Source organism: Podarcis pityusensis (genome assembly GCF_964106645.2).
Source record: "Podarcis pityusensis genome assembly, chromosome: 9".
In the NCBI taxonomy this organism is placed as follows: domain Eukaryota; kingdom Metazoa; phylum Chordata; class Lepidosauria; order Squamata; family Lacertidae; genus Podarcis; species Podarcis pityusensis.
In genome coordinates, this window is record NC_138034.1 from 64565781 (window position 1) to 64590748 (window position 24968).

Sequence of the window (24968 nt, forward strand, 5' to 3'; positions counted from 1 at the left end):
AATTTCTTGCAGACGACTGCAGTGCCTGGAGACAGACAGTCAGGTTGTGTATCCACAGGAGTGACCAGAGGAGGAATGACCACTGGGAGAAGAAACACTGAGGCACACCTTGATCAGCACAACCAGATGCCTTCATTTGCCCCACCTGCAACAAAACATGTCTCTCCTGTATTGGTTTCTACAGCCACAGCAGGCGCTGCAATTCTCCAGCAGTTTGACTTCACCTGCAAAAGTGTACTCTTCCATTGTTTCCCAAGACAGATGGATGCCAGTCAGCACCAACAGCACCACGAGCGCAAATAATTATGGGTGCACAGTAAAAAGGATGTCTAGAGGCAGGCCTTGAAATATATGACACATCCAAAGATAGCATCAGTGACTCAGTGTTATGACCTTAAGCGAGTTAATCTCCATACCTCCAACATTTCTCCGATGAAAGTAGGGACGTTCTAAGGAGAAATGGGATATTCCAGGATCAAATCAGAAACTGGGATGTCTTCTGTATATCCGGGAATGTCCCTGGAAAATAGGGACACTGGGAGGGTCTGCAGATCCCCAAGAAATTGTGGCTCCTCGTGATCTTTTTCTGCATCTACTAAGATCCACCTTTGCTATTAACACAAAAAATGCACTACCTGGTAGCCAGTCTGCAAGCTGATACCAGTTTATTATGCCCAGTGGAACAAACAAAAGCAGTTTCATTACTGTGTGGGTTTCTTTTTGCCATCAACTTCCTGAAACCGACAAAGGTTGCTTGCTGAACTGAAGTATCTCTATAGTGACACCAGCCTCCGAAGGGACCTGTTGCTTTCGAAACACTTGGTAAGTGGCGTGTGTGGCGTTACTGTCTGATTTTGCTTGAAAAGAGGAATGAGTTGATAGAAGGAACTCCTGGAAAGGGATGCTGCAATAAGCTAACAATTAACATAACCTTCCAGGAAAAAGAAGGGGGAAACGTAACCTGTAAACAGTGCTAGTAATTTAGGTTTATCAAGAGTGCATCTCAACTTAAGGTTGTCTAAACATGCCCATGCCATGTTGCAGCAGAACTGACTACCTAAAGAGACAGATGTAAGCCAGGAGTATCTGGATTTCATTTGCCCGGTTTTCTTCATGCATCCCAGTTGAAAAGGGGCACGTATGCAAAATTTAGAAGGGGTTTGGTGGTTCTACAATAACGGAGGAAAACAGAGAATAACTGGGGAGCGTTCCGGCCATCTTGGCTTAGGTTCAGATAGATGCTCTTATCTGAGAGGAAATAAGAGATCATCAGGGGGTTTGGGCTGGGTATTCATCAGTATGCAGATGACACCCAGCTCTACCTCTCTTTTAAATCAGAACCAATGAAGTCAATGAAGGTGCTGTGTGAGTGTCTGGAGGCGGTTTGAGGATGGATGGTGGCTAACAGATTGAGGTTGAATCCTGACAAGACAGAAGTACTGTTTTTGGGGGACAGGAGGCGGGCAGGTGTGGAGGATTCCCTGGTCCTGAATGGGGTGACTGTGCCCCTGAAGGACCAGGTGCGCAGCCTGGGAGTCATTTTGGACTCACAGCTGTCCATGGGGGCGCAGGTTAATTCTGTGTCCAGGGCAGCTGTTTATCAGCTCCATCTGGTACGCACGCTGATACCCTACCTGCCCGCAGACTGTCTCGCCAGAGTGGTGCATGCTCTAGTTATCTCCCGCTTGGACTACTGCAATGCGCTCTACGTGGGGCTACCTTTGAAGGTGACCCAGAAACTGCAATTAATCCAGAATGCGGCAGCTAGACTGGTGACTGGGAGCGGCCGCCGAGACCATATAACACCGGCCTTGAAAGACCTACATTGACTTCCAGTACGTTTCCGAGCACAGTTCAAAGTGTTGGTGCTGACCTTTAAAGCCCTAAACGGCCTCGGTCCAGTATACCTGAAGGAGCATCTCCACCCCCGTCCATCATTCAGCCCGGACACTAAGATCCAGCACTGAGGGCTTTCTGGCGGTTCCCTCATTGCGAGAAGTGAGGTTACAGGGAACTAGACAGAGTGCCTTCTCAGTAGTGGCGCCCGCCCTATGGAACACCTTCCCTTCAGATATGAAGGAAATAAGCAGCTATCTTATCTTTAAAATAAATCTGAAGGTAGCCCTGTTTAGGGAAGTTTTTAATATTTAATGCTGTATTGTTTTTAACACTCGATTGGGAGCCGCCCAGAGTGGCTGGGGAAACTCAGCCAGATAGGCGGGGTATAAATAATAAATTATTATTATTATTATTATTATTATTATTATTAAGGCAGAGAAGAGCAACAAGCTGAGCAGCAGAAGTCCCAGCAGCTGCTTTGCTCCGGCAGGGTGAGGGGAGCTGGGCTTGAAGCAGCAATCCAAGTTTGAAGAGTCCAAAGAGTTCAGAACTGCATGGATGCAACAGAGTTGTTCCCTCCACGCCCCCCCCCCCCATGCTTTTATAGTCAGGGGACTTAGGAGACCGAGATGGTCGAGTGTGCAGGTGCTCACTGCATCAGGGAGAATGTGTGTGTTTTCCAGGGGTGTGCACTGAATTTTTTCATAGGGGAACAGTTAGGGCCAGAGGCGTCAGCTTGTAAGGGGAATTTGGGGAGGGGGTCAGGTGATGTTGCGCATGTGAGAATCACACCTTCCCAGGCTTTGGGAAAGAGGCGTCCGGCCTCTGACAGGATTCTGGAGCCCTTCTGTCTCCTTCCCAAAGCCGGGGGGGGGGGGCGGTGTTTGGGAAGGTGGTGGGAGGGTTCTTGGACCCTGTTGGAGCATTGTGTCTCCTTCCCTGACCTGGACAGAAGCTTCCTGGGCTTTGGGAAGAAGGTGCCAGGCATTAATACTTTAATACTCTAATTTACTGGGGATATTTAGGGGACTAGTGTAGTCCCCTCTAGTCCACTGAGCGCATGCCACTGGGGTGCTCCCACCCATGGGAGCCCCAAGGAGTCCTGAGACGCAAGGCCAGGCCTAGGCAAAATTGGCCCTCCAGATGTTTTGGGACTGCAACTCCCATCATCCCTGACCACTGGTCCTGTTAGCTAGGGATGATGGGAGTTGTAGTCCCAAAACATCTGGAGGGCCGAGTTTGCCTATGCCTGGGCAAGGCTGTGTCCTCGCCACCTGACTCTGGATACTCCACCCTTAATAGTGCGCTGACACCCTTCCCAGATTAAAGGCGGCAAGTTAAGCACTCCGGTATCATGAGATTCACATAGTGTGGAGAGTAGGAGCTGCCACACACGTGTGATAAATATTGCAAAGATGCCTGATATTATTTTCTCCCAATTCCCACTGGTGACAACGCATGCTCTGCTTGAAGAGTGCTCTCCCTTATTTCAGGTGCGCCATGCAAGGGCATAGCTGTCAACTTTCTCCTTTTCTTGTGAGGAATCCTATTCGGAATAAGGGAATTTCCCTTAAAAAATGGAAATGTTGACAACTATGTGCAAGGGTGAAGCCCAGCCTGTTGCTCTAGTTGCTTTTAATGTGGTGTATCATTCAACACACCTCAGACTTGTCCCCAGTTAGTGTTTAGTTCTAGTTCCAGAGAAGGCAAATGTGTTTGTCTGATGCAAGAGTTTTGTGACACCTTAAAGACTAACAAAATCAACACATTCGTCTTCAAGGTGCCATAAGACTCTTTGCGGTTTTTTCTAGGCTTCTTTGCCAGTGGTCTGCTGTACCTTTATTTAACAAAGGTTTCCGCACCTTTCCTGGTACTGTCTAACGGTTTTAAGCCTAACTGCCATGGGGAAAGGAAGGGGGATCTGTGGGTCAGATAGGGAGGAAACATCTGGTCTACAAGAAGTAGTGTGGCTAGGCAGAAGGGGGCAGGCATTTTCACTTTGCATTTCTTAGTGCAGAAAGCATTGATCAGATGTGTAGAGATCTTTCCTATTCTAATTAATTCAAGAGCATTCTGGAAGCTTCTGGAAGCTTCTCTGTGTGAAAGAAGCAAACAGAAAGTTCCTGATGTTTGGGTTATGCCCAGTGCTTTTTTTCTAAAAAAAATGTTTAGGGGTACTCTCATTTTGACTCAAGAAAATCACCATTTTAGAGTTCAAATTGGGGGAGGGGGAGTAAATGGACAATAGTACAGATATTCACAAAATGTTTAGGGGCTTGCATCCCCCTGCGTCCCCCAGAAAAAAGCACTGAGTACCTTCAGAGAAGCTGAGTTAAGCTGGTTTAAACTGATTCTGTTATCTCTTCCGTCAAGGTCATGCTGACTATCATAAGAGGTTTCACTTTCTCTTTCCAGCTCTTTTACTTCTGGTGTGGTGCTCTATACGTAGATAGTGTTAAGGGTTTAGACTTAAGTTATTGTAAGTTTAAGTTAAGTCTGCTGCAACTGGATTTCTTATGGACAGTGCCAATCCTGAATGTATTATATTATATTTGTGACCATTATGCTTATTTGCCTTCAATCAAGCTCTGCTGGATGAAATATTAATTGCTTCTGGTCTATTTTTTGGGAATCCTGCAATGTGTTTAAGTTTTTACTCTGCTAACTGTACAGTACATTAGAATCTACTCTGGGTCAATATTGAGTAGAATTTCAGTGACAATTTTATTTATTAAATTTGTATAGCGTTACGGAAAAATCTAGGTGTGAGGCTGCTCACCCAGCTCATCTGGCAGAGCCCGCGGGTCCCTGCGGAATAAAGGAAGGAGTCCAGCCAACCGGAGCAAATAGCTGTAGACCAAGAGTTTATTGCGCAATAGGTTCAAAGAGCAAATTTTGAACCCTGAGGATGGGGTGACAAAGACTTTTAAAACTTCCCACCATATCCCACAATACAGTTCGTACAGCATCACTGCTACATCATTGCTACATCACTGACACGTCACAAAAGGGGAGGGGTTAACCTTGGCAAACGTGTCCAGACAAGTCCTTGGTACAAGATTAGTATAAGCAGACATGGGATGGCAAGACTCAGGTATAAGATTAGCATAGACAAATATGTCTTAAGTACCCACCACCCAAAAGTACAATAGAAGTTCCTTTGCATGTCTGGAGCCTGAGGCGAGTCGGGTGATGAGATTTGGCTTCCTTTGGCTAACAATGAGCCCAGCAATTGTCACCTCTGGGAACTTCCTGGAGTCCTTTTTCAAGGGGAAAATAGCTTTGGAATGGAGGAAACTGGGAAAGGAGATGATTTTATCTTATTTTTAAAGCTAGGTAACTTCCCTGAGCTGTCAAGTTGAAAGGATACATTCAGGCATAATATTTGTAATATTTAACTTTAAAGATGTGCCCCCCCCCCAGGTAATTTCCATAACAGCCTTCAATCAAGCTCTGCTGGATGAAATATTAATTTCCTCTGGTCTATTTTTTTGGGAATCCTGCAACGTGTTGTAAGTTTTTACTCTGCTAATTATACAGTGCATTGGAATCTACTCTGGATCAATATTGAGTAGAATTTCAGTGACAATTTTATTTATTAAATTTGTATAGCATCCTTCATCCGAAGAGTTCAGGGCAGTTCACAGCATAGACATGTTCCTTGCATTTGTATTATTGTATTTTCAGAATGGAGATCTGTTTATTTTAACATCACTCTCTCTTTCTTTTCTTTAGAATCAGCAGCCTGGAAAATGAACCCTCAGCCAGTGATCACGCAGCAGCCACAAGTTGTGGTTATCCAGCCATCACAACACAGCTATTGGCAGACAGGCTTGTGTGACTGTTTTAGTGACTGCGGAGTATGTGAGTAGCTATGGTACAGATAGCTCTCCTTTGTCATGGAGATTAAGGTGGTTTACTCAGTGGGTTGAGTTGAGAAAGGCAGCCTCAATATGCACGCTGGATGCAAACCTTAAACAAGTATGAGCTTGCTCATCATGGTTGTTATGGAAGCACAATTCTCTCTCCACTGGCTGAGTTCTCCATCGGGTCCTATATATATATATATATATATATATATATATATTCATTTATTGATTAGATTTATATACCACCCTTCATTGAAAGATCTCAGGGCTGCTCACAAGATAAAAATACAAGATAAAAGCACAAATGATAGTTAAAACCAGTGCTTTTTTTCTGGGGGGACACAGGGGTACGCATACCCCCACACTTTTTTCAAAGAGTGCCAGATTTGATGAAGTCAACATGTGTGAGGGCTGACCAAAGTTGAAGTAGGATTGAATTTGCTGAGCTTTTTTTTAGGGTTTTACATGTACTACCACGGGGGCCGGATTAAATCGCCTGGGTTAGGCCCCCAAAAGGGACTTTGCACATGCCTGCCCTAAACATTTTGTGAATCTTTGCACTTTTGTCCATTTACTGTATTTCTTTTTCCCAATTTGAACTATAAAATGGTGGTTTTCTTGAGTCAAAATGAGAGTACCCCTAAACTTTTTTTTAAAAAGAAAAAGCACTGGTTAAAACAGACGTAACAAAGCAGTAGCCACCACAAACACATGTAAAAACTGTAGAATATTAAATATTGAAGAAGAATGTTTTTGCTTGGTGCCTTGCTCTCTTCTAATGGCAACGGCCCCCGCCTGAGGTGCCGGAACTGAGTTCCACTGAGTTGGAAATCCCCTTGCTCTTTGCATGGATGAAATTCTGCAGACTGGTTGCATGCCAGTGATGCAGCTGGTACATGCAGTCTGCCTTGGCAGGCGTCAAGCAAGACATGTCAACCAACTATTGCTCATTATTCCAAACAGAGGAAGCAGGCTTGTATCAAGTAAAACAACTGGGCTAGCTCATTCTCTTTTTTTTTAAATAATTTTTATTGATTTTAACATATAAATTATAAAATGTACCACAAAACTTATCACTTATACAATCTTTTTAGACTTCCATCAGCACCTCTGATGATCCACCGTTTTAACCGCTTCTTATGCACTTCTTAACTTTATATTGCCTTTACATCTCTTAACAAATCATCCTTCCCCTTCTCCATTTTTCCAATACTTCCAATAATACTCCTCACAAAACATCTTGCAAACCTACAAACATCGTTTGATCTTCACAAATACTTTTCAAATAGTCCGTAAATTTCCTCCAGTCTTCTGTGAATTTAGGATTTCGAATCCTTCCTGTTAGTTTATCTAATTCTGCATAGTCCATTAACTTCATCCTCCATTCTTCAGTCGTCGGTAATTCTTCTTGCTTCCATTTTTGGGCCAATAATATTCTTGCTGCTGTTACTGCATATAAAAAAGCTTCTATTCCTTTCTATTTATATCACTCCCAACAATGCCCAGTAAAAATGCTTCTGGTTGGGTTATCTCATTCTCTAGGGCAGGGGTTGGCAAAGTTTTTGTGGCTTGGGCCTGTTCATGGTCCCGCGGCTTGTCGTTTTCTTGAACCGGCAGCCCGCTCTGCCAAGTGATGCCCTCTTCATGGTCTCTTCTGTCTAGGTCTCTGTGGAACATTTTGCTATGTGTGTTTGGGATGCCAAGTTGCCGCAGATATGAATGAATGTTGCCTCTGCGGCACAAGCGTGGCAATGAGGTCCGTCTACCGAACCAAGTATGGGATCCCGGTAAGTGTAGCTAGCCTGGCGAGGGCAGATCCAGGTTTTAAGGATCTACAGCGAGTTGTTTTATTTTTACTAGAACCTCAGGTGCAAAATAGCAGTTCGTGTATGTGCGTGTACTCTCATTACTAATTCTTTATAGTAATTGATAAGTGTGAACTGTTAATTATTTGCTGATGTTTAATTTTACTGTTTACTATTGGATTCTAATGGATTGTTGAATATTTTAAAGTCATTGTGACTTTTTATATTGGATCAGATTGTTACTATTGATGTTTGATTTTTAAAATTATTTTTATACCTGATGGAAGCTGCCCAGAGTGGCAGGGGCAACCCAGCCGCAGGAGCAGGGTCTAAATAAATTATTATTATTATTATTATACAATTAAGGAATAAGGTGCCTCTGAGCACACCTACACATTTATTTTTAGTACCAGACTTGAGCACACAGGTCACACCCATGCCACACATTTAAATGCTCTTTACAGTAAGCCTGCAACTTATGCGGGTGTTACGTCCCAGAGATTGCTCCTAAAGCCAAAACCATGTATAGTCAAACACATTGGGTTCAATGGCGAGTGGGATTGCGAGTCGTTTTTCCCGGAACCTTGCCCACTTTTAATGTTTTTTGTTTTTAATTGCCATACATGTGAAGCTCATTTATACCCCGCCCTGAGCCCGGTCTTGGCTGGGGAGGGCGGGGTATAAATAAAAATTTATTATTATTATTATTAAATGCACACAAGCCACAGGCTTAACTGCACCACTTTAGCTTTCCCCAAAGAATCCCAAGGACTGTAGTTTCCTTTCATTCTTTTAAAAAAATGTCTATATTTTTCTGTCTCAAAATAGGGCTGTAGATTCTTAGGGGTGCTGAGAGTTGTAAGGAGATCTTGTCATAGAGCTACAATTCCCAGCACCCTTGAACTATACTTTCTAGATTCTTTGGGGAAGTAATTACTGTTTAAGAGTGTGGATGTGACCAGTGTCCTTTCCACATGCAGTCACACCTCGTTTTCCCTTCAGGTTTTCTTAATTTCAGCTAATTTAGAGGGGGGTAAGGAGTCTTTGGGACGCGGGTGGTGCTGTGGGTTAAACCACAGAGCCTAGGACTTGCTGATCAGAAGGTCGGCGGTTCAAATCCCCGCAACGGGGTGAGCGCCCGTTGCTCGGTCCCTGCTTCTGCCAATCTAGCAGTTCGAAAGCACATCAAAGTGCAAGTAGATAAATAGGTACCGCTCCGGTGGGAAGGTAAACGGTGTTTCCGTGTGCTGCTCTGGTTCACTGGCTTAGTCATGCTGGCCACATGACCCGGAAGCTGTACACCGGCTCCCTCTGCCAATAAAGCGAGATGAGTGCCGCAACCCCAGGGTCGGCCACAACTGGACCTAATGGTCAGGGGTCCCTTTAAGGAGTCTTTGTGTTTAGCACTGTTAAATAGTTGGGAGCCAGATTCCCTGGGCAATCTACTGCAAAGATCACCCAGTAGATTCCATCTACTTTTACTGCCCTTTCTTGCTACTTGCTACAAAAGGCTTTGGGGTTCAGTTACAGGCATTTAAATATATGCCCCACGTGAAGTTTGTCCCAAGCTGCCTGTTGACTCTTCATCTGTATTTAATATTTCTTTTTCCAAATATTATCTACTATTTGCCTCATTTCTTTTTAACAGGGATCCATCTGCGATGACTACTGCACTCTCTGGTGTTACCCTCAATGTGCCCTTTGCCAACTCAAGAGAGACATCAATAGAAGGCGTGAACAAGGAATCTTTTAGGGAAGTTGAGAGTTTTGATGGCATTTATAGTTCAATTTAGTTGTTGCTCATGTTAAGCGGTAATGTGAATTTTTCAAAAAGCTTCTAAAATCACACAGGTAACCTGTGGGCTTATACAAATCTAAGTGTTTTTTAGCTGTTAATCCAGTTTCTTGCCCTTCCAATTATTCCACACCTGCATGTATTTGAATTAGTGTATAAGGAGCAACAGCAGTCTTTCCAAATCATAGTAGTAGGTGTTCCCTTCTGTGCTTGTCTCACCTTCTGATTTCTTGATTCAGTTATGTCAATTAAGTACCAACAGCGCATGTGTAAGATGTTTTTCTTGATCTTCACCCTAACACACATCTTGCAGAGTAAAACATGAAGATCACACACAGCCGCCTTTTCTAACTCTTCATGCTCTGAATACTAATTTAGCTCTATGAAGAGTTCTGTGGATCTTGAAAGTCTGCAATACCTCCAAGAAGATTGGGATATTATTTGACTTGTTCCATCTCTCTAGAATGTGACCATCTGAATAAACAGGAAATCTGCTATAAATCCTTTTCCAACTCTCTCTTTTTGGGGTGCGTGGAGGGGACTGGGACAAAGAAGCCGAAGCCCATTTGTATATGTGGAAGTTTTCTGAACAAGTGCGACACCACAATTTCATATCATCCAGTAACTACATGGTGAACCTTAAAATGGCCTTTTGGAAGAATATAAACATAAGATCAGAATAAACTAGCTTTGAATGCTGTGTGTCTGTGAGATTCTCATCTGCACTTCCTGTCTCTGGTTACACCCCAAGAACATAAAACTACCATTATAAATTTGAGAGGGGGGAGAAGAGAAATAATTAATTCTCCTTTTCTTTATAGTAAACTAAGTGGACACCTGAGAAGGGGTAGTATAGGGTTCTCATATGAAGCTGAATACCCTGATCATACCTGAATACCCAAATTGTATGAAAACTCAAAATTATGCATTGGGATAAAGGTAAAGGGACCCCTGACCATTGGGTAGTCGTGGCCGACTCTGGGGTTGCGGCGCTCATCTCGCTTTATTGGCCGAGGGAGCGGGCATACAGCTTCCGGGTCATGTGGCCAGCATGACTAAGCCGCTTCTGGCGAACTAGAGCAGCACACGGAAACGCCGTTTACCTTCCCGCTGGAGCAGTACCTATTTATGTACTTGCACTTTGTGCTTTCGAACTGCTAGGTTGGCAGGAGCAGGGACCGAGTGATGGGAGCTCACCCCATCGCGGGGATTCGAACCACCGACCTTCTGATCGGCAAGTCCTAGGCTCTGTGGTTTAACCCAGGATAGCCAAGTTCTAAGATTCACATGAACTATATTGATTTACATGGTTTTTGCATAACTGATGTCAATAAATGTTTTCCCACTATAACTATTCCTCTCCCCTTGTCCCTTAGTTTCACTAGACATTGCTCATACAGGTTTAGGGGCCAGATCCACTCCCATCCACACATATTTGGCTAGAGTGGATGGCAACTTCCTTGTACTAGTTTTCTCTTTGCTCTGTATACGGAGAGGCTATATATACATATAATAAACAAAGGATGAAAGCCTTCAAAGGTTTAACAAACAGCTCCTCCGAGTGTAAATTCAACACAAGAAATCAATTATCCTGATGGAAGTTCTGTGGGGAGGATAAAAGGTAAAGGTACCCCTGCCCATATGGGCCAGTCGTGTCTGACTCTAGGGTTGTGCGCTCATCTCACTTAAGAGGCCAGGAGCCAGCGCTGTCCGGAGACACTTCTGGGTCATGTGGCCAGCGTGACGAAGCTGCTCTGGCGAGCCAGCACCAGCGCAGCACACGGAAACGCCGTTTACCTTCCCGCTATAAAGCGGTACCTATTTATCTACTTGCACTTAAGGGTGCTTTCGAACTGCTAGGTGGGCAGGAGCTGGGACCGAAAGACGGGAGCTCACCCCGCCGCGGGGATTCGAACCGCCGACTATGCGATCGGCAAGTCCTAGGCACTGAGGTTTTACCCACAGCGCAACCCGGGATAGGATAGGATAGGAGGATAGGATGCAGCAAATGACAACTGAAGATAGTGAATCTGATTAACTTCTAGCCTGCCTTTATTGGAATAACTACAGCTAAATAGAATATGGCACTTCAGTTTTCAACGCGCACACACAAATATTCACAAGGCCACGAAACAACTGAAATTTTAATGCAAAACTTAAAAAACATCTTGTATTCCATTCAGTTATTTTTTAAACAGCTTAATGTCTATGTTGTACTACCATACCTTTAAGATAAACCTTTGGGGTTTTAAACATAATGTACACACATCTACACCTTTGTCTAGTTAGGGTTCTAGCAGAAGTTGAGCCAAAGCCATAAGTTCTTATGCTAGCTTCACATTTTTAGATGAAAATAAACAAACAATATCTACAGAACGGGGGAAATGAAAGTCTACTGAGCCATCTGAGCTTCCATTGCCTGTGCTGTCCATTCTGGGGCAGTCTGACTAATCTTCTCCAAAAGGTTGTTAACTTGGAAGCAGAGAGACTGAATCTGTTTGTCCCACGTCGGCAAGGCTTCACGAGCTAAAAGACAATAGACGAATTCATTCTTGCATTCATTGCTTGTTTCTATTAAATTTCCTGCCATTATTCGTTTGCTGCATAAGCAAATTTTCTGTTACCAGGTCTGCAGATACAGGTATTTTGGAATACAGGAATTCAAACTATTGCACGGACACTACTGCCATCTGGTGGCTACAGCGAGAATTACCACTTTGTCATATGTTGATTGTAAAAGGGACCCCTGACCATTAGGTCCAGTCGCAGACGACTCTGGGGTTGGGCGCTCATCTTGCTTTATTGGCCGAGGGAGCCGGCGTACAGCTTCCAGGTCATGTGACCAGCATGACTAAGCCACTTCTGGCGAACCAGAGCAGCGCACGGAAATGCCGTTTACCTTCCCGCCGAAGCAGTACCTATTTATCTACTTGCACTTTGATGTGCTTTCAAACTGCTAGGTTGGCAGGAGCTGGGACTGAGCAACGGAAGCTCACCCTGTTGCAGGGATTCGAACCAGTGACCTTCTGATCGGCAAGCCCTAGGCTCTGTGGTTTAACCACAGTGCCATGTTGATTGTACACCAGGCTAAAATATTTTGCTTTTGCATTACATGTGCTTCAACCGCACCTAAAGCAAGAACAACAAGCTAGAGCTTAACTTACTTTCAAAGTGAACAATTCCATCTATCTGATCAATAAATCCATTCATGCGACCCTCTGTTATCATCTGGGATGCTATCTTTTCCGCCTGAAAAACAAAACCCAAAAGGACATCTACTTTTAATAAACAGAAGCCCACTCTTGATATGGTTTTTGCCACATGTATATGTACACAGGTGTGTCGGTGGTAGAGAAAAGTTATATATGTCAATTTATTCTGCAGGAGACCTTTGCAACTGTTGATTATACTGTGGTTTAACCCACAGCGCCACCTGCATCCCTTATAGACAGTGTAGAAATTTAATAAATCATCATCTTATACCAGCATCAATCATGTTTTGTTCCTTTCTTTTTGAACGCATCTACTTTAAGCAGAAGAGCGAACTAGTTCTTCATCAAACTAGACATTATTAAAACTAGCTTAGTTTGAACAAAACAAAAGCAAACAGTACACAAGTCTATATACCTTGGCTGCAGGAATTTCTAATAATGCTCCAAGTTCTTCAAAGGTAATATTATTATACAGTTTGCTTGCAGATAATAAATTATGCTCAATGACAGCTCTGTCCAAAATACTAGAACCTGAAATAGAAACTGACAATGTATTAGGAGTTTGAAATTCAGCATGTATTTGGCTACAAGTCAAATATAATTTAAAAAACCTGTATGTAGCATATGCAGTCCTCAATTTCTGTTCCATCAATACTGCTCCGTAATAAAGGTAGAAAAGAAATTGACTTACATTATTATGATATTATCATAACTTTCATAATATGATTTATTGGCTTTAAATCATTGTGCTGAACAGGATATAAACCTGCTTAACTAAGAGTAATATTTTTTTGCATCTTTGTCAAGCTTACAGAAAGGAAATTTCAGTCTAAATGTTGATGGAAGCCCAAAGTACTACATGATGGCTAAGGAGATTAGAGCAGCGTTTCCCAAACTTACAATAATTGCATGCCCCTTTTGAGTGTTCTATCTTACTGGAGTACTCCTTCTTGGTTGAAAATAATACTACTTTATCTTTGAATTAGCTTTTTTTAACTGCAGAAAACATGAAGTAAAATTTAAAAATTCTACTGTGTACACTTTGAAAACTTTCATGTATGACCAGGGATACACATACCATATTTTAGGAAACAATGGATTGGAAATTTCATGGAACTAGGTTATTTGTGCCAAACACTGGAGTATAAAAGGATATAAAGACCCAATGTAAATGATTACTAAAGCTGACCCAAAGTGCAACAATGCTCATTTTGAAAGGGTATATACAGAAAGGAACAATGTCTGAGTGCCCATCAGAACAGGGTATACCCGCACTTTAAGAGACCCAAGTACCATCAGCTGTTGTTGCTTTTTGGTGTGGCATGAGCATTGCAGCAAATTCTTGCAATTGGTTCCCTCTGATAATTCTGTCTAGATACATTTTCTCCAGTATCCCATAGGCCGCAAGCTGCTGGCATCTTTCATCCTTGAAGAGAGTAGCTAGCATACGGGAACGCTGCTGTCCTGAAAAATAGTAAGAATACCATGCACTGGGACATCTCAATTCAATACTGTTCACTTCTATTTCAAAGCATTTTCTCAGCTGCCTTTTTGCGAGCCAGTAGCAAATGGCCAATTTCTTCCTGCCTGCCCACAGCACTCAACTGTTAATACTTGATGACTTTTCAAATTATACCTGCTAGGTGCAGATTGCTTTAGCAGCTAGATCCTTTCTATGGAAACAAACTGCAATTTCTGCTTCTAGAATGCTACACCACCAAGATGATTTGGTTTCAGTAATCATAATCATTAACATGAAATCGTACATGAAACATTCCAGTGACGCAGGGCAGACAACCTGTGGCAGCTTATGCAGAAGTTTTGTTTTATGGAAGTATAACATGCATACTGCTTCAGAGTAGAGCTCCCCCACCCCTTGCAGAACAGGATCATATATATAATCCCAAAGACTAAAATGAAAATTGCATATATAGAAGTCAGCCATCAAGTGTTGCTTTACCTGCTGATGCCAAGATTGTGCAATGCAAGGCATGTTTCAGTGCCTCAAGTCTCTCACTTTCGTGGACTATGCTCTTGTAAGAAAGCTCATTATACCTCTGGGCAGCTTCAATGAACTTCCTTCGGTAGTCAAGAACGCGAGCATAGCACACCTGAAACAGGGAAAAAAACCATACAGTTGCTCACTATGTTACCTATTAAATCCAGCAATAATATTTGAGGGTTCCCACTTTTCATGCAACTGACCATCAATTTTCATACTACAGGTCAGAATAACAACAACAACAACAACAACAACAACAACAACAACAACAACAACTAATAATAATAATAATAATTTATTTATATCCCGCCCTCCCCAGCCAAAGCTGGGCTCAGAGCGGCTAACAACTGTAAAATAATACAGCATTCTAAAATCAATTCATTATAAAATGAGTTCAAATCAAATTGATGGCAACCATTGGGCTAGAGTTCTGTGAAGAATTACCAAAGGAGGGGGAATGAGAGGATGAGAGGATAGCAACTGGTAGGCCAAATCTGTATCTCGGGAAGTAGCAGGACCATAGCCCCTACTCCAAATAACCTGTCAGTTCAAGAGGGATGTGAAAAGAGTAGAGGTTGTGGTGTTGGGACTTTGAAGCAGGACACTTTGGGGAGTTGGGTGCATCAAGCTCCCTGCTCCACCAAAGTGGCCCTTGGAAAAACTAGGTAGAGCCTGGAGGGGTACAGAGCATGGAATGAGTTACATGTTCAAATCATAGAAAAGTCACACAAGAACTAGGTTATTGTGTGCTTTCAACTGTTTGGCCTTCCAGTCAGGCATTAAACACCACTGGTCATCACAAAAATGCAGTAATATGAACTGCAAAGGTAAAGGTAAAGGGACCCCTGACCATTAGGTCCAGTCGTGACCAACTCTGGGGTTGTGGCGCTCATCTCGCTTTATTGGCCAAGGGAGCCGGAGTACAGCTTCCGGGTCATGTGGCCAGCATGACCAAGCCGCTTCTGGCGAACCAGAGCAGCACACGGAAACACCGTTTACCTTCCCGCCGGAGCAGTACCTATTTATCTACTTGCACTTTGACGTGCTTTCGAACTGCTAGGTTGGCAGGAGCAGGGAACAAGCAACAGGAGCTCACCCCGTCATGGGAATTTGAACCGCCGACCTTCTGATTGGCAAGGCCAATGCTCTGTGGTTTAACACACAGCACCATCCACATCCTTAATATGAACTGTACTGGAGTACATTTTAGTGTAAGTGGTCACCACCAGACGGGATCCCATGTTACATAATGAAATTCTCTTTAATCCAATGGGCTGCTAAGGCAAACATGGGCGCCGTTCAGGTAGTCTGTTTATCCCCATCCACCAACAAATAATGAATGTCCTCCCTACTATTCAGGAAGGGAATTCTCTGAAGAAGTCCTTTGAGAAATGTATCCCTAGGAGAATTATACAGGGAGCAATAGAGTATGTAATGAACAATGCTTTCCAGCTCTCCCTAGCCCCGGTGATTTACAGATACTATGGCTATCTCCCATCCAAATATGTTGTGGGCATAGTTTGGAATCTCAAAGCTGTAAACGCCTTCCTCATCATTTAAGCTGATAACTTAAAAAAGCAATCTTGGAGACTATAATCAGATTTCACATAATAAAATGGTGAAAATTGCAGAGTTTGAAGATGACAGTTAGTTAACAGATGGCCTCACTTTCTATTTATCCTGATTTGCAACTACAAGGGTAGCAACCTTGAGGTCAGCAAATGAGGAACAGATGTATATGCAAAAATATAATGATAAAACTTTTAAGCAATATGTTACTTCATTTCACTCAAAACAAGAATGTTAGTATTTCACCTTATAGTGAATTTGTAACTGTTCATTGGTTGATTCATTCTGAAGAAGCGATGCTCTGTTGATGTAAGCCTCAGCCTGAACGGGATCATCATCCTCCAGGTACAGTCGGGCAATTTTTAGGTAAGTCTCCAATTTATAATCTACATTGTATTGCCTTGAATAGAAAGGGGAAAAAATACACTATTGAAACCTCAGTTCATTTGCATCATAAGAGTTTTGCAAACATACTTACAGTAATACTACACGCTGTATAATGTTTGCCACCAGCCAACTCTGGCTGAAAGGAAGGATAGGCTGTGTCTCCCCAGAGAAATGGAGAAGCAGGATACTCAATGGCAACCCCCCCGCAAGAGGGTATGGAAATGTAATTTATTGGTTAATTTTGAATGGTAATAGTCATAAGGCTTTACTCACAGTAGACTATTAAAATGGGCACAACTAATTTAGGCCCGTTAATGTCAGTAGGTCTACTTTAATACCACCCACTGTCTTAATGCAAATGCATTCAATGTGGGGCCCTTCGATATGCTGTGGACGACAATTCCCATCAACCCTCAGGGATTATGGGACTTGTAGTCCTAAAACTTGTAGGGCACGTTGACTACTCATCATAATGCAATACACTATTTGATGGAAGCTAGCAACAAGGTCCATGGCAGTCTCTTGTAAGGAAAAAAACAGCTCAACTCTATGCACTGCTCCACAGAAGACACTTGGATCGAAATAAAAAATAAAAATAAGTGCAAAAATAAAAATAAAAAAGTAGAGGTTGCTGAAACCAAAAATAGGACTGTGCTCTAAAGATTATAACTGCAACATGAGCAGCACCAAAGGGTTATGAGTTCCCCACAGAAAAAGTTTCCAGGTGGATCACTGATCTATCAAAATACAGTGGTACCTCGCAAGACGAATGCCTCGCAAGACAAAAAACTCGCTAGACGAAAGGGTTTTTTGTTTTTTGAGCTGCTTCGCAAGACGATTTTCCCTATGGGCTTGCTTCGCAAGACGGAAACGTCTTGCAAGTTTGTTTCCTTTTTCTTAACACCGTTAATACAGTTGCGACTTGACTTCGAGGAGCAACTCATAGAACGCGGTGTGGTAGCCTTTTTTGAGGTTTTTAAAGACTTTGGTGATTTTTGAAGCTTTTCCAAAACTTTCCCGACACCGTGCTTCGCAAGACGAAAAAAATCGCAAGGCGACAAAACTCGCGGAACGAATTAATTTCGTCTTGCGAGGCACCACTGTAGTATGTGCAACTGTCACAGAACAATCAGAGAAGCCAAAGCTATTGAAAAGTCAAGGAAACAGATCCAGAATATACCCAATGAAGCATTTGTACTACAAAAGGATATACAATGTATGAAGAAAAAATGTCAGGTTTTCTAACAACTATTTACTTCTGTCCTGTTTCCAAAGGAATCCCCACCAATACTTGTGCTGCATTCCGCCAGTCTTCTTCTTTCTCATAAATTGATGCAAGATGTTGTCTTATAGAAGCAACCTGGGAAGAATGAGGACATAAAATTATAATGCAATCAAGTTATCAAATTGATCCGCTTTCTAATATCCTTTATATTATCTGTTTCCTTTTGCCCATTTGACAATGATAATCTGATTTTACATGATCTACAATATCTTTAAATATACTTCTCAATCAAATGCATATGAGGGATGTATTAGGATACAAACTGCCAAGAAGCGTAGTGATTTTTGTTTTGAGTTATTCCAGGGTAGAAGCGAAATTTGTGGTGTAGAATTTGGTACAAATTTTACAAGCTGCAGGAAACTACGGGGCAAACAAAGCTACCTTCAATTAATGACTGTTTTAATAAAGTTAGCAAAGTATGCCAGGATGAACAAAACTGAATAGTCTGTATTCATTATTGGAACAAATTGACTTGGGGCATCTTTTCCTTGCTGTCCTTTTGGCAAGGCTTATCATATGCCAGTGATATCTATTATAATTTAGAGTACAGTACAGTGGTACCTCAGTTTTAGAACAGTCCTGTTTAAGAACGATTCGGTTTAAGAACTCCGCAAAACCGGAAGTAGTGTCCCAGTTTGCAAACTTTACCTCAGTCTAAGAATGGAATCCGAATGGTGGAAGGGCACTGGCGGCGGAAGGCCTCATTAGGGAAAGCGTGCCTCGGTTTAAGAATGGTTTCGGTTTAAGAACGGACTTCCAGAATGGATTAAGTTTGTAAACCGAGGTACCACTGTACTGAAAATATTTCAATATACTCTTCTCTTTATCTGACTGGTTTGCCAGAGCCTTCTTGGAGACAGTTACCCATCTTTGGGATGTCCTTCCTGGTGAGGTGTTTCTGTCTTTTTCATTATGTTTCCTTTTGGAGGAATTTAAATAGTTGTTTACCCAGGCATTCGAAACGTACTGTTTTTGACAACCTTATTAGCGGAGGGCATGTGTCTGTTTCACATGTTTGAAAATGTTTTTATTTTATTTTTAATTGTATTTTTAAATCACTTTGATGTTTCCTGCCCTGGGCTCCTTTGGGAGGAAGGTTGGGATTGAAATTTGATCACCATCTTGCTCTTACCTGCTCCTCAAATGAAATTACACGAGGTTGGATCTTTTCCAAGGTGAAATGGTAGATTTCTTTGGCTGTGCCATCAGGAAGACTTGGAAGATGGGTACAGAAGTCTGTCAACAACTGGCGTGAAATCACTAAACTGACGTTTTCATTGACCACTGGTTTAAGAGACACAAGGTGGAAAGAAAGTCAGGCTATACATTGTCGTTAGGCCTGTCATTTTAGTGAGCATTCAGTCTATAACCATTGTTAAGGCCCCTGTTTCCAACTCAAACTTTTAGGCATCTGTACCAGCTCATAAGAGCCTGGGCATAAAACTGTTACACTGACATAGCATCTGTTTGCAACTCAGTTGCTGTGCTATCATAATGGAAAGGCTCGGACTCACCATTGTGAAATGTGGAATATGAGTTGCATGGCACAGAAGTGGGGGGGGGGGGGAATGCTGCCCCTGCACGGGCACAACCCATTCATTGTTTCACCACAGCACAGTTTTATGATCAGATGCCAAAATAATTATACTAGTATTAACATTTTGCAGAGACCATAACCTTGGATAACAGGATTATGAGATAACAACCCTCCTACAGCCTAGAAATGTTTATTCAGAATATCCCACTGATTTTGATGAAATTTATGTCAAAGTATTCATGCTTAAAAACGACACCTCAACCTTTTCCCTACCAAATCCCCAGTGCTATATTGATGCCTGTTTCAATGTACAAAGATTTCTAAGACCATTCATTTTTTCCGATTGCAATTAAATACTTACAAAGCTGTCATTCAACAATTCACGAAAACTGATAATTAAACTCACTTGCTTCTACAAAGGCTTTTAATGCCTCTAATTGTTCCACTCCTGAGAGCTGAATTGCTTTTTCCAATATCTGACGATACCTGCCAGAATGCAGTAAAAAAAAAAAAGAGTTAAGGTTTAAATGTCATTGAATACAGAGCTAATTCTAAGCTAGATGGACTAGCAGTCTGACTTATTATAGCTTCCTATGTTGCTAAAAATTGGTGTATTTTTAAAATTAGCTTTACATCTTGTGCATGTAAGGACAATACGCATGATATTTTAGAATGCCATTCTTCTCAAAACCATTTTAGAGTATGTACATGCCATACTTTGCATTTCAATGGAAATCCTGAGATCTAACAGTTCTGGTGCTTTCCCACTGCAATGAAATGGCTAGTCATAGAAATGAGGACACAATTTGACAATTCCTTTTGCAGAAAGAGAAGATTATCATCCTCTTTTCACCTTTTCTTGCATTAACTCTAATCAAACACAAGAGTACAATGTTATGCAAGGGACTACCTTTTAGTCCTCCAAAAGGTAGTGTGAATGCACATCATTATGCTGAGATACAATGAGCAGTCAAAAAAACAGCCAAACAGCATCAAGCAAAAGCTGGGTATACTTGTATTTACGACATCATTAATCCCATATTATCCTGCCTTTCCAACTCTGTGAGTGCAATCTCCTGTGGTTTAGGGTACTAAATTGAAGACAGAGGAGGGAAGCTTCAACTACAGCTGCAAGAGAGGCCAGTTCCTGGAAGTCTGTGTTGTTGGCATCCGTCTTGAGAGACAAACCACTGCTTTAGCAGCTCCAAAGTGACCTCACAGGGTGTAAGCCTGGGCAGTGTGTTTGGAGGTCCTGGGCTACTCAGACGACAAGGTCCTGGGCTACCCAATCTAGGAGCCACAGGTGAGAACTGAGTGCAGGGTTGGGGACCAAAGATGGACAAACAACCCCAGAAGCAGCCCGTCTCCCAACACCCCATAGAGCTGTAATAATCTTACATAAACTGCTCTTATAAGGTCCACCTGAAAAGCTGCATAGAAACACACCGAATAAATAGATCAGGCATGGCCAAACTTGGCCCTCCAGCTGTTTTTTGGGACTACAACTCCCATCATCCCTAGCTAACGGGACCAGTGGTCAGGGATGATGGGAATTGTAGTCCCAAAACAGCTGGAGGGCCAGGTTTGGCCATGCCGGAAATAGATAATAGATTCGAATTAGATGGGGAAGCACCGCTGGCTCGTTTCTACGGGTTCGAATATATTTCTGCTAAAATCCCAGGAACTGGTGCGAGGAACCACTGCTGTTGCTGTTACCAAATTAATGTTGACAGCTACCGATTAATTTTCTTAACCCACACTACTTCTTCTTCTGTTCCATAAAGATCGCCCTAGATCCACAAGGCCCAACAGAACACGGAGGGAACCGAACCAGCGCCATGCAGATCCAGAACATGACCTGAGAGGAGGGCAGGCCTCCCTAAGCCAAGAGATGCTCCTGCCTGCTCCGCTTCCTCCTCTCCCCACCCCGCAACCCCGGCGCTGGCTGCTACGGGAGATGGGGAGGGAGAATAATAAATAATAAAATAAAATTTTACATATATCCCGCCCTCCCCAGCCGAAGCCGGGCTCAGAGTGGCTAACAACAGTAAAATAATACAACATTATGAAATGTCATTATGAGAAGGGAGGGGAAAAAGGAGCCGCTCACTTCCCGGCCAGGTCCTTGTGGGAGCCGCTCGAGCTCATGAGCTGGGTCAGCTCCTGCCTCACAGCCGCCGCCATTTTGGATCCTCCCCCTTCCCGCCCACAACCTGTGAGGGGAAACACAGCGCCGCCGACTCCGCCTCCTCCGGCGCGAGACGCCTCTACGCTAGAGACGGCGACGCAGCCGCGTATCCGTACGGAGCCAACGGCTTTGCGGCGTGACGTCACGGATCCCGGAAGCGCCGAAAGGGGAGGAGGAGGAGGAGGAGGAGGGAGCCTGAGCGGAAGTGGAGCGCGCTTTGAGGAGGGAAGGCGGGAGAAACCAGCGCGGCGCGAGAAAGAGAGAGGGAGAGGGCGGGCTCGCGGGTTGGTTGGCTGTTTGGCGCCGGTGACGCGGCGCCGGTTGCCAGGGCGCCGCTGCCCGAGCTATTATGGGATGCGGCGGCGGCGGAATGGCGCTGGGCGCGTGATTTTGAACAAACGCGGAACCTGCCGCAGCTGCTGCTGCTGTTGCCGCCGCCGCGAGCAGCCGCCGCCGTCACGGCGACCAGCCGGCCGCGCGCGGGAGCGAGCCCGGGAGCGCGCGGGCGGCGTTGTCATTACGGTGGGGCCGGCGCGGGGGGGTGGAAGAGACCGATGTGAAGCGGCGGGCGCAGGTGAGCGCTAGGCGGGCCGAGGGGGGGCGGGTCGCCTGAGGGGAAGGAAGGGAGAAGCGGCGCAGCCCTGAGGCGCTTGAGGCGGGGGACCCACCGGCCGCCTCCTTCTCCCTTCGCTGACAGGACGAGTCTGGCCGGCTTGTGGGGTGGGCGCCTGTCGGGAAGGGAGGCTCAGTACCGGCCCTTCTCCCTCCTCCTCCGCCTCCCCTCAGGATTATAATATTCTTAATTGTCATCTGTCTGTCAGTGACGAAGGGGTTCGGGACGCCTCGGCGGAGGCAGGGGGTTTTAGGCCCGGCAGGAGCTGCGCGGAAGCCCCGGGGTAATATTTCGGCCTCGGAGCCGCGACGAGCCGGTGCCTCCAGGAACGAGGGAGGAGGCTTGGTTGTTTTATTTCCAAATTGCTTCTCATTCTTCTGTCAAGGAAGGCCGCGGGGAGTAGGGCTTTGCCCCAAAAGCGGGGTGGGTGGGCTGGTGGCCAGGGCTGAGGCTGGGAGTTGTAAGTCCTGGGTAAAGACTGGGCAGAAGCGACTAACAAATTCAATAAATAAGAGCAAGAAAGGGAAAGAAGAGTCTCGTTTTTAAATAACGAGTTCGATCTCATTCTTCAGTCCGATGGCTGCTGCTCAAGGAGGTCTGCTTTTGGCGTATCGTAGAGCAGGGCAAAAACTTTACAATTCCCAATCACGGATATTTATTTGTCCAGAATTTAACGCAAGTGGAAGTGTTTTGCTCTGTTGCTGAAACAGGAGCAGAATAGCTGGCCTCAAGCACCCCTCTCTTTCTCACAGGAAACCACAGTTTAACAGGGACTTTAATCTTTATGGCAGTCAGCTGAGTTCCCTGTGTTTATTGTATGGGAAGTCGTTGGCCTCTTCTCTTGCCTTACAATCTTATCAGACCTGGGCGTTGAATGGTGTAAAGAGCAAGCTGTTATTGGTGAACTGTCAAAGATTGCTGGACTGTGGCTTGACTGATGTTCAATAATACAAAGTAGCTTTTCTATTTGATTCGTAAGAAAATGGACTCTTATCTTCTGTCTGTCTGTTCCGTTTCTCTTGTCTAAACAGCTAGTGCATATCTTGATGGCAATAGTACTTCGATTTTTATAATGTAGATATTAGAAAGAAATGTTAAATACATATTTTGTTTTCCCTCTGATCAAAATATACAAAAATCCAACCAAATCCATTCATTGTAGAGAAGCCACTTCACAAATTAAGCAGCTGTTATTTAAAATGCATTTCTCCTGTCAAAACCCAGTACATATAATTCTAAACTTACAAGTATTTATACACGTACGGTAATCTTGAAATCAGAATGGTAGAACTAACAATACCTTTGTAAGTTGCCCATTATGATCCATTTACTAGCAGAGGGCAAATGAGCCAATGGAGCAATAACTTTGAGCAGTGTATATTGCTAAGTATAAACAAGGAAGCTATATTTCAACACTATCAGTGGTCCAGTATTATAACAATTGCTTTCCAACTATGTTGATTCTGGAAAATCAACAAGAATGCACTTGGGAGGGAAAGGTGAATCTATTGACAGTGGTGCTCAATGATGAAATACCAATAAATTCTATAAAATTATATCCAATATTAGTCATACTTTCAGTAGACATAGTGAAATCAAAGGATTTAAGTCTATTGATTTGTGGGCAAGCCAGACTACATATTTCTGAAACCAGTTAAAGCAATACAATGTAAGCACAGGAAAAAGGGAAACAAAAAATACTCGTATTAAATAATAAGTGCAATACAAAACTGACCTCAAACAAATTATATCGCCTCATGTCTAAAAGCTTGGTGAAATAGGTCTTTCACTTACGCAAATGCCAAAAACACTTGAAGAGAAAGACTTCATGCAAGTTTTTATACACCAGTGCTAGAAGCCTCGGAACCAAGATAGGTGAACTGGAGGGCTTGGTCTTGGAAGATGGCATTCATATAGTGGGTATATGAGAGGGTATAAACTCTATAGGAAGGACAGGGAAAGATGCACTGGAGGTTGTGTTGCTCTGTACATCAAAGAGGGCATTGAGTGCAGCAAGCTAGAAATCCTCAGACAAGGCACAGAGAAAGCAGATAGAGAAAAGTTTTTCTCCCTCTCGCATAACACTAGAACTCATGGATATTTGATGAAAATTCAGAACAGATAAAAGAAAGTATTTCTTTGTGCAGCACACATTTAAACTAGGGAACTTGCCTCCTGTCGGAGGCTGTCATGGAAACCAGCTTGGATGGCTTTACAGGAGGATTAGACAAATTAATGGAGGACAAGACTATCAACAGCCACAGTGGTTCTGTTCTACTTCCATTGTCAAAGGCAGTATGCCTCTGAATAAGTTGCTGGAAATTGCAAGTGGGCAGAGTGCCGTTGTGTTGTCATGTCCAGCTTGCAGGCTTTCTGTAGGTATCTGGTTAGCCACTGTGAGAACAGGATGGACCATTGGCCTGATCCAGCAGGCTCATCTTAAATTCTTATTTAACCTTGCAGAAGTCCTATAGTTGCCTGATGCTATTCTCTGCTGAAACTCCTGAGATAGGAGTGGAGCCACTATAAAACAGCATCCCCAACTCCAAATTCATGCCATGATCCATGGCATCAAAAGCCACTGAGATGTCAAATAGAACCAAGAGAGTTGCACTTCCACTATGCCTCTTCCAACAAAAGTCATTGATCAGGGTGACCAAGGCTTGCTAGTTTTCCACAGGCATCTGGTTTGACCACAGTGAGAACAAGATGCTTCATTAGATGGGTCATTGGCCTAATCCAGCAGCTTTATGTTCTTATGCTCTTAATGTAGTTTTGTTCCCCAAACCAGGCCAGAAGTCAGATTCAACTGGGTCCAGATATTACCAACAGGCCTTAAAGTGTATACTCTCATTGACTCTGCTGTA

The 24968-nt window shown here is 43.5% G+C and overlaps 2 protein-coding genes across 4 annotated transcripts; one reads left to right on the forward strand and one right to left on the reverse strand.

Moving 5' to 3' along the window:
• Nucleotides 1-697: 697 nt before the first annotated feature.
• Nucleotides 698-9809, forward strand: LOC308485421 (placenta-specific gene 8 protein-like). Of its 2 annotated transcripts, none has more exons than XM_081021302.1 (4): nt 698-822; nt 5575-5703; nt 7371-7495; nt 9162-9809. In XM_081021302.1, the coding sequence occupies exons 2-4, from the start codon at nt 5592-5594 to the stop codon at nt 9264-9266; spliced, it is 342 nt and encodes a 113-aa protein (XP_080877428.1). In that variant the 5' UTR covers nt 698-822; nt 5575-5591; the 3' UTR covers nt 9267-9809. The 2 variants fall into 2 exon arrangements, with proteins under 2 accessions (XP_080877428.1, XP_080877427.1); XM_081021301.1 differs by lacking the exon at nt 698-822 and adding an exon at nt 4830-4933.
• A 1625-nt stretch (nt 9810-11434) lies between these two features.
• On the reverse strand, nt 11435-21570 carry COPS4 (COP9 signalosome subunit 4). Of its 2 annotated transcripts, none has more exons than XM_081020993.1 (10): nt 21411-21570; nt 19707-19786; nt 18896-19047; nt 17735-17838; nt 16338-16491; nt 14481-14631; nt 13814-13984; nt 12936-13051; nt 12473-12557; nt 11435-11834 (listed from the first exon to the last, which is right to left on the reverse strand). In XM_081020993.1, exons 1-10 carry the CDS (start codon nt 21482-21484, stop codon nt 11701-11703), a joined length of 1221 nt encoding a protein of 406 aa, XP_080877119.1. In that variant the 5' UTR covers nt 21485-21570; the 3' UTR covers nt 11435-11700. The 2 variants fall into 2 exon arrangements, with proteins under 2 accessions (XP_080877119.1, XP_080877118.1); XM_081020992.1 differs by having other exon boundaries at nt 12936-13063.
• Between the last annotated feature and the right edge of the window lie 3398 nt (nt 21571-24968).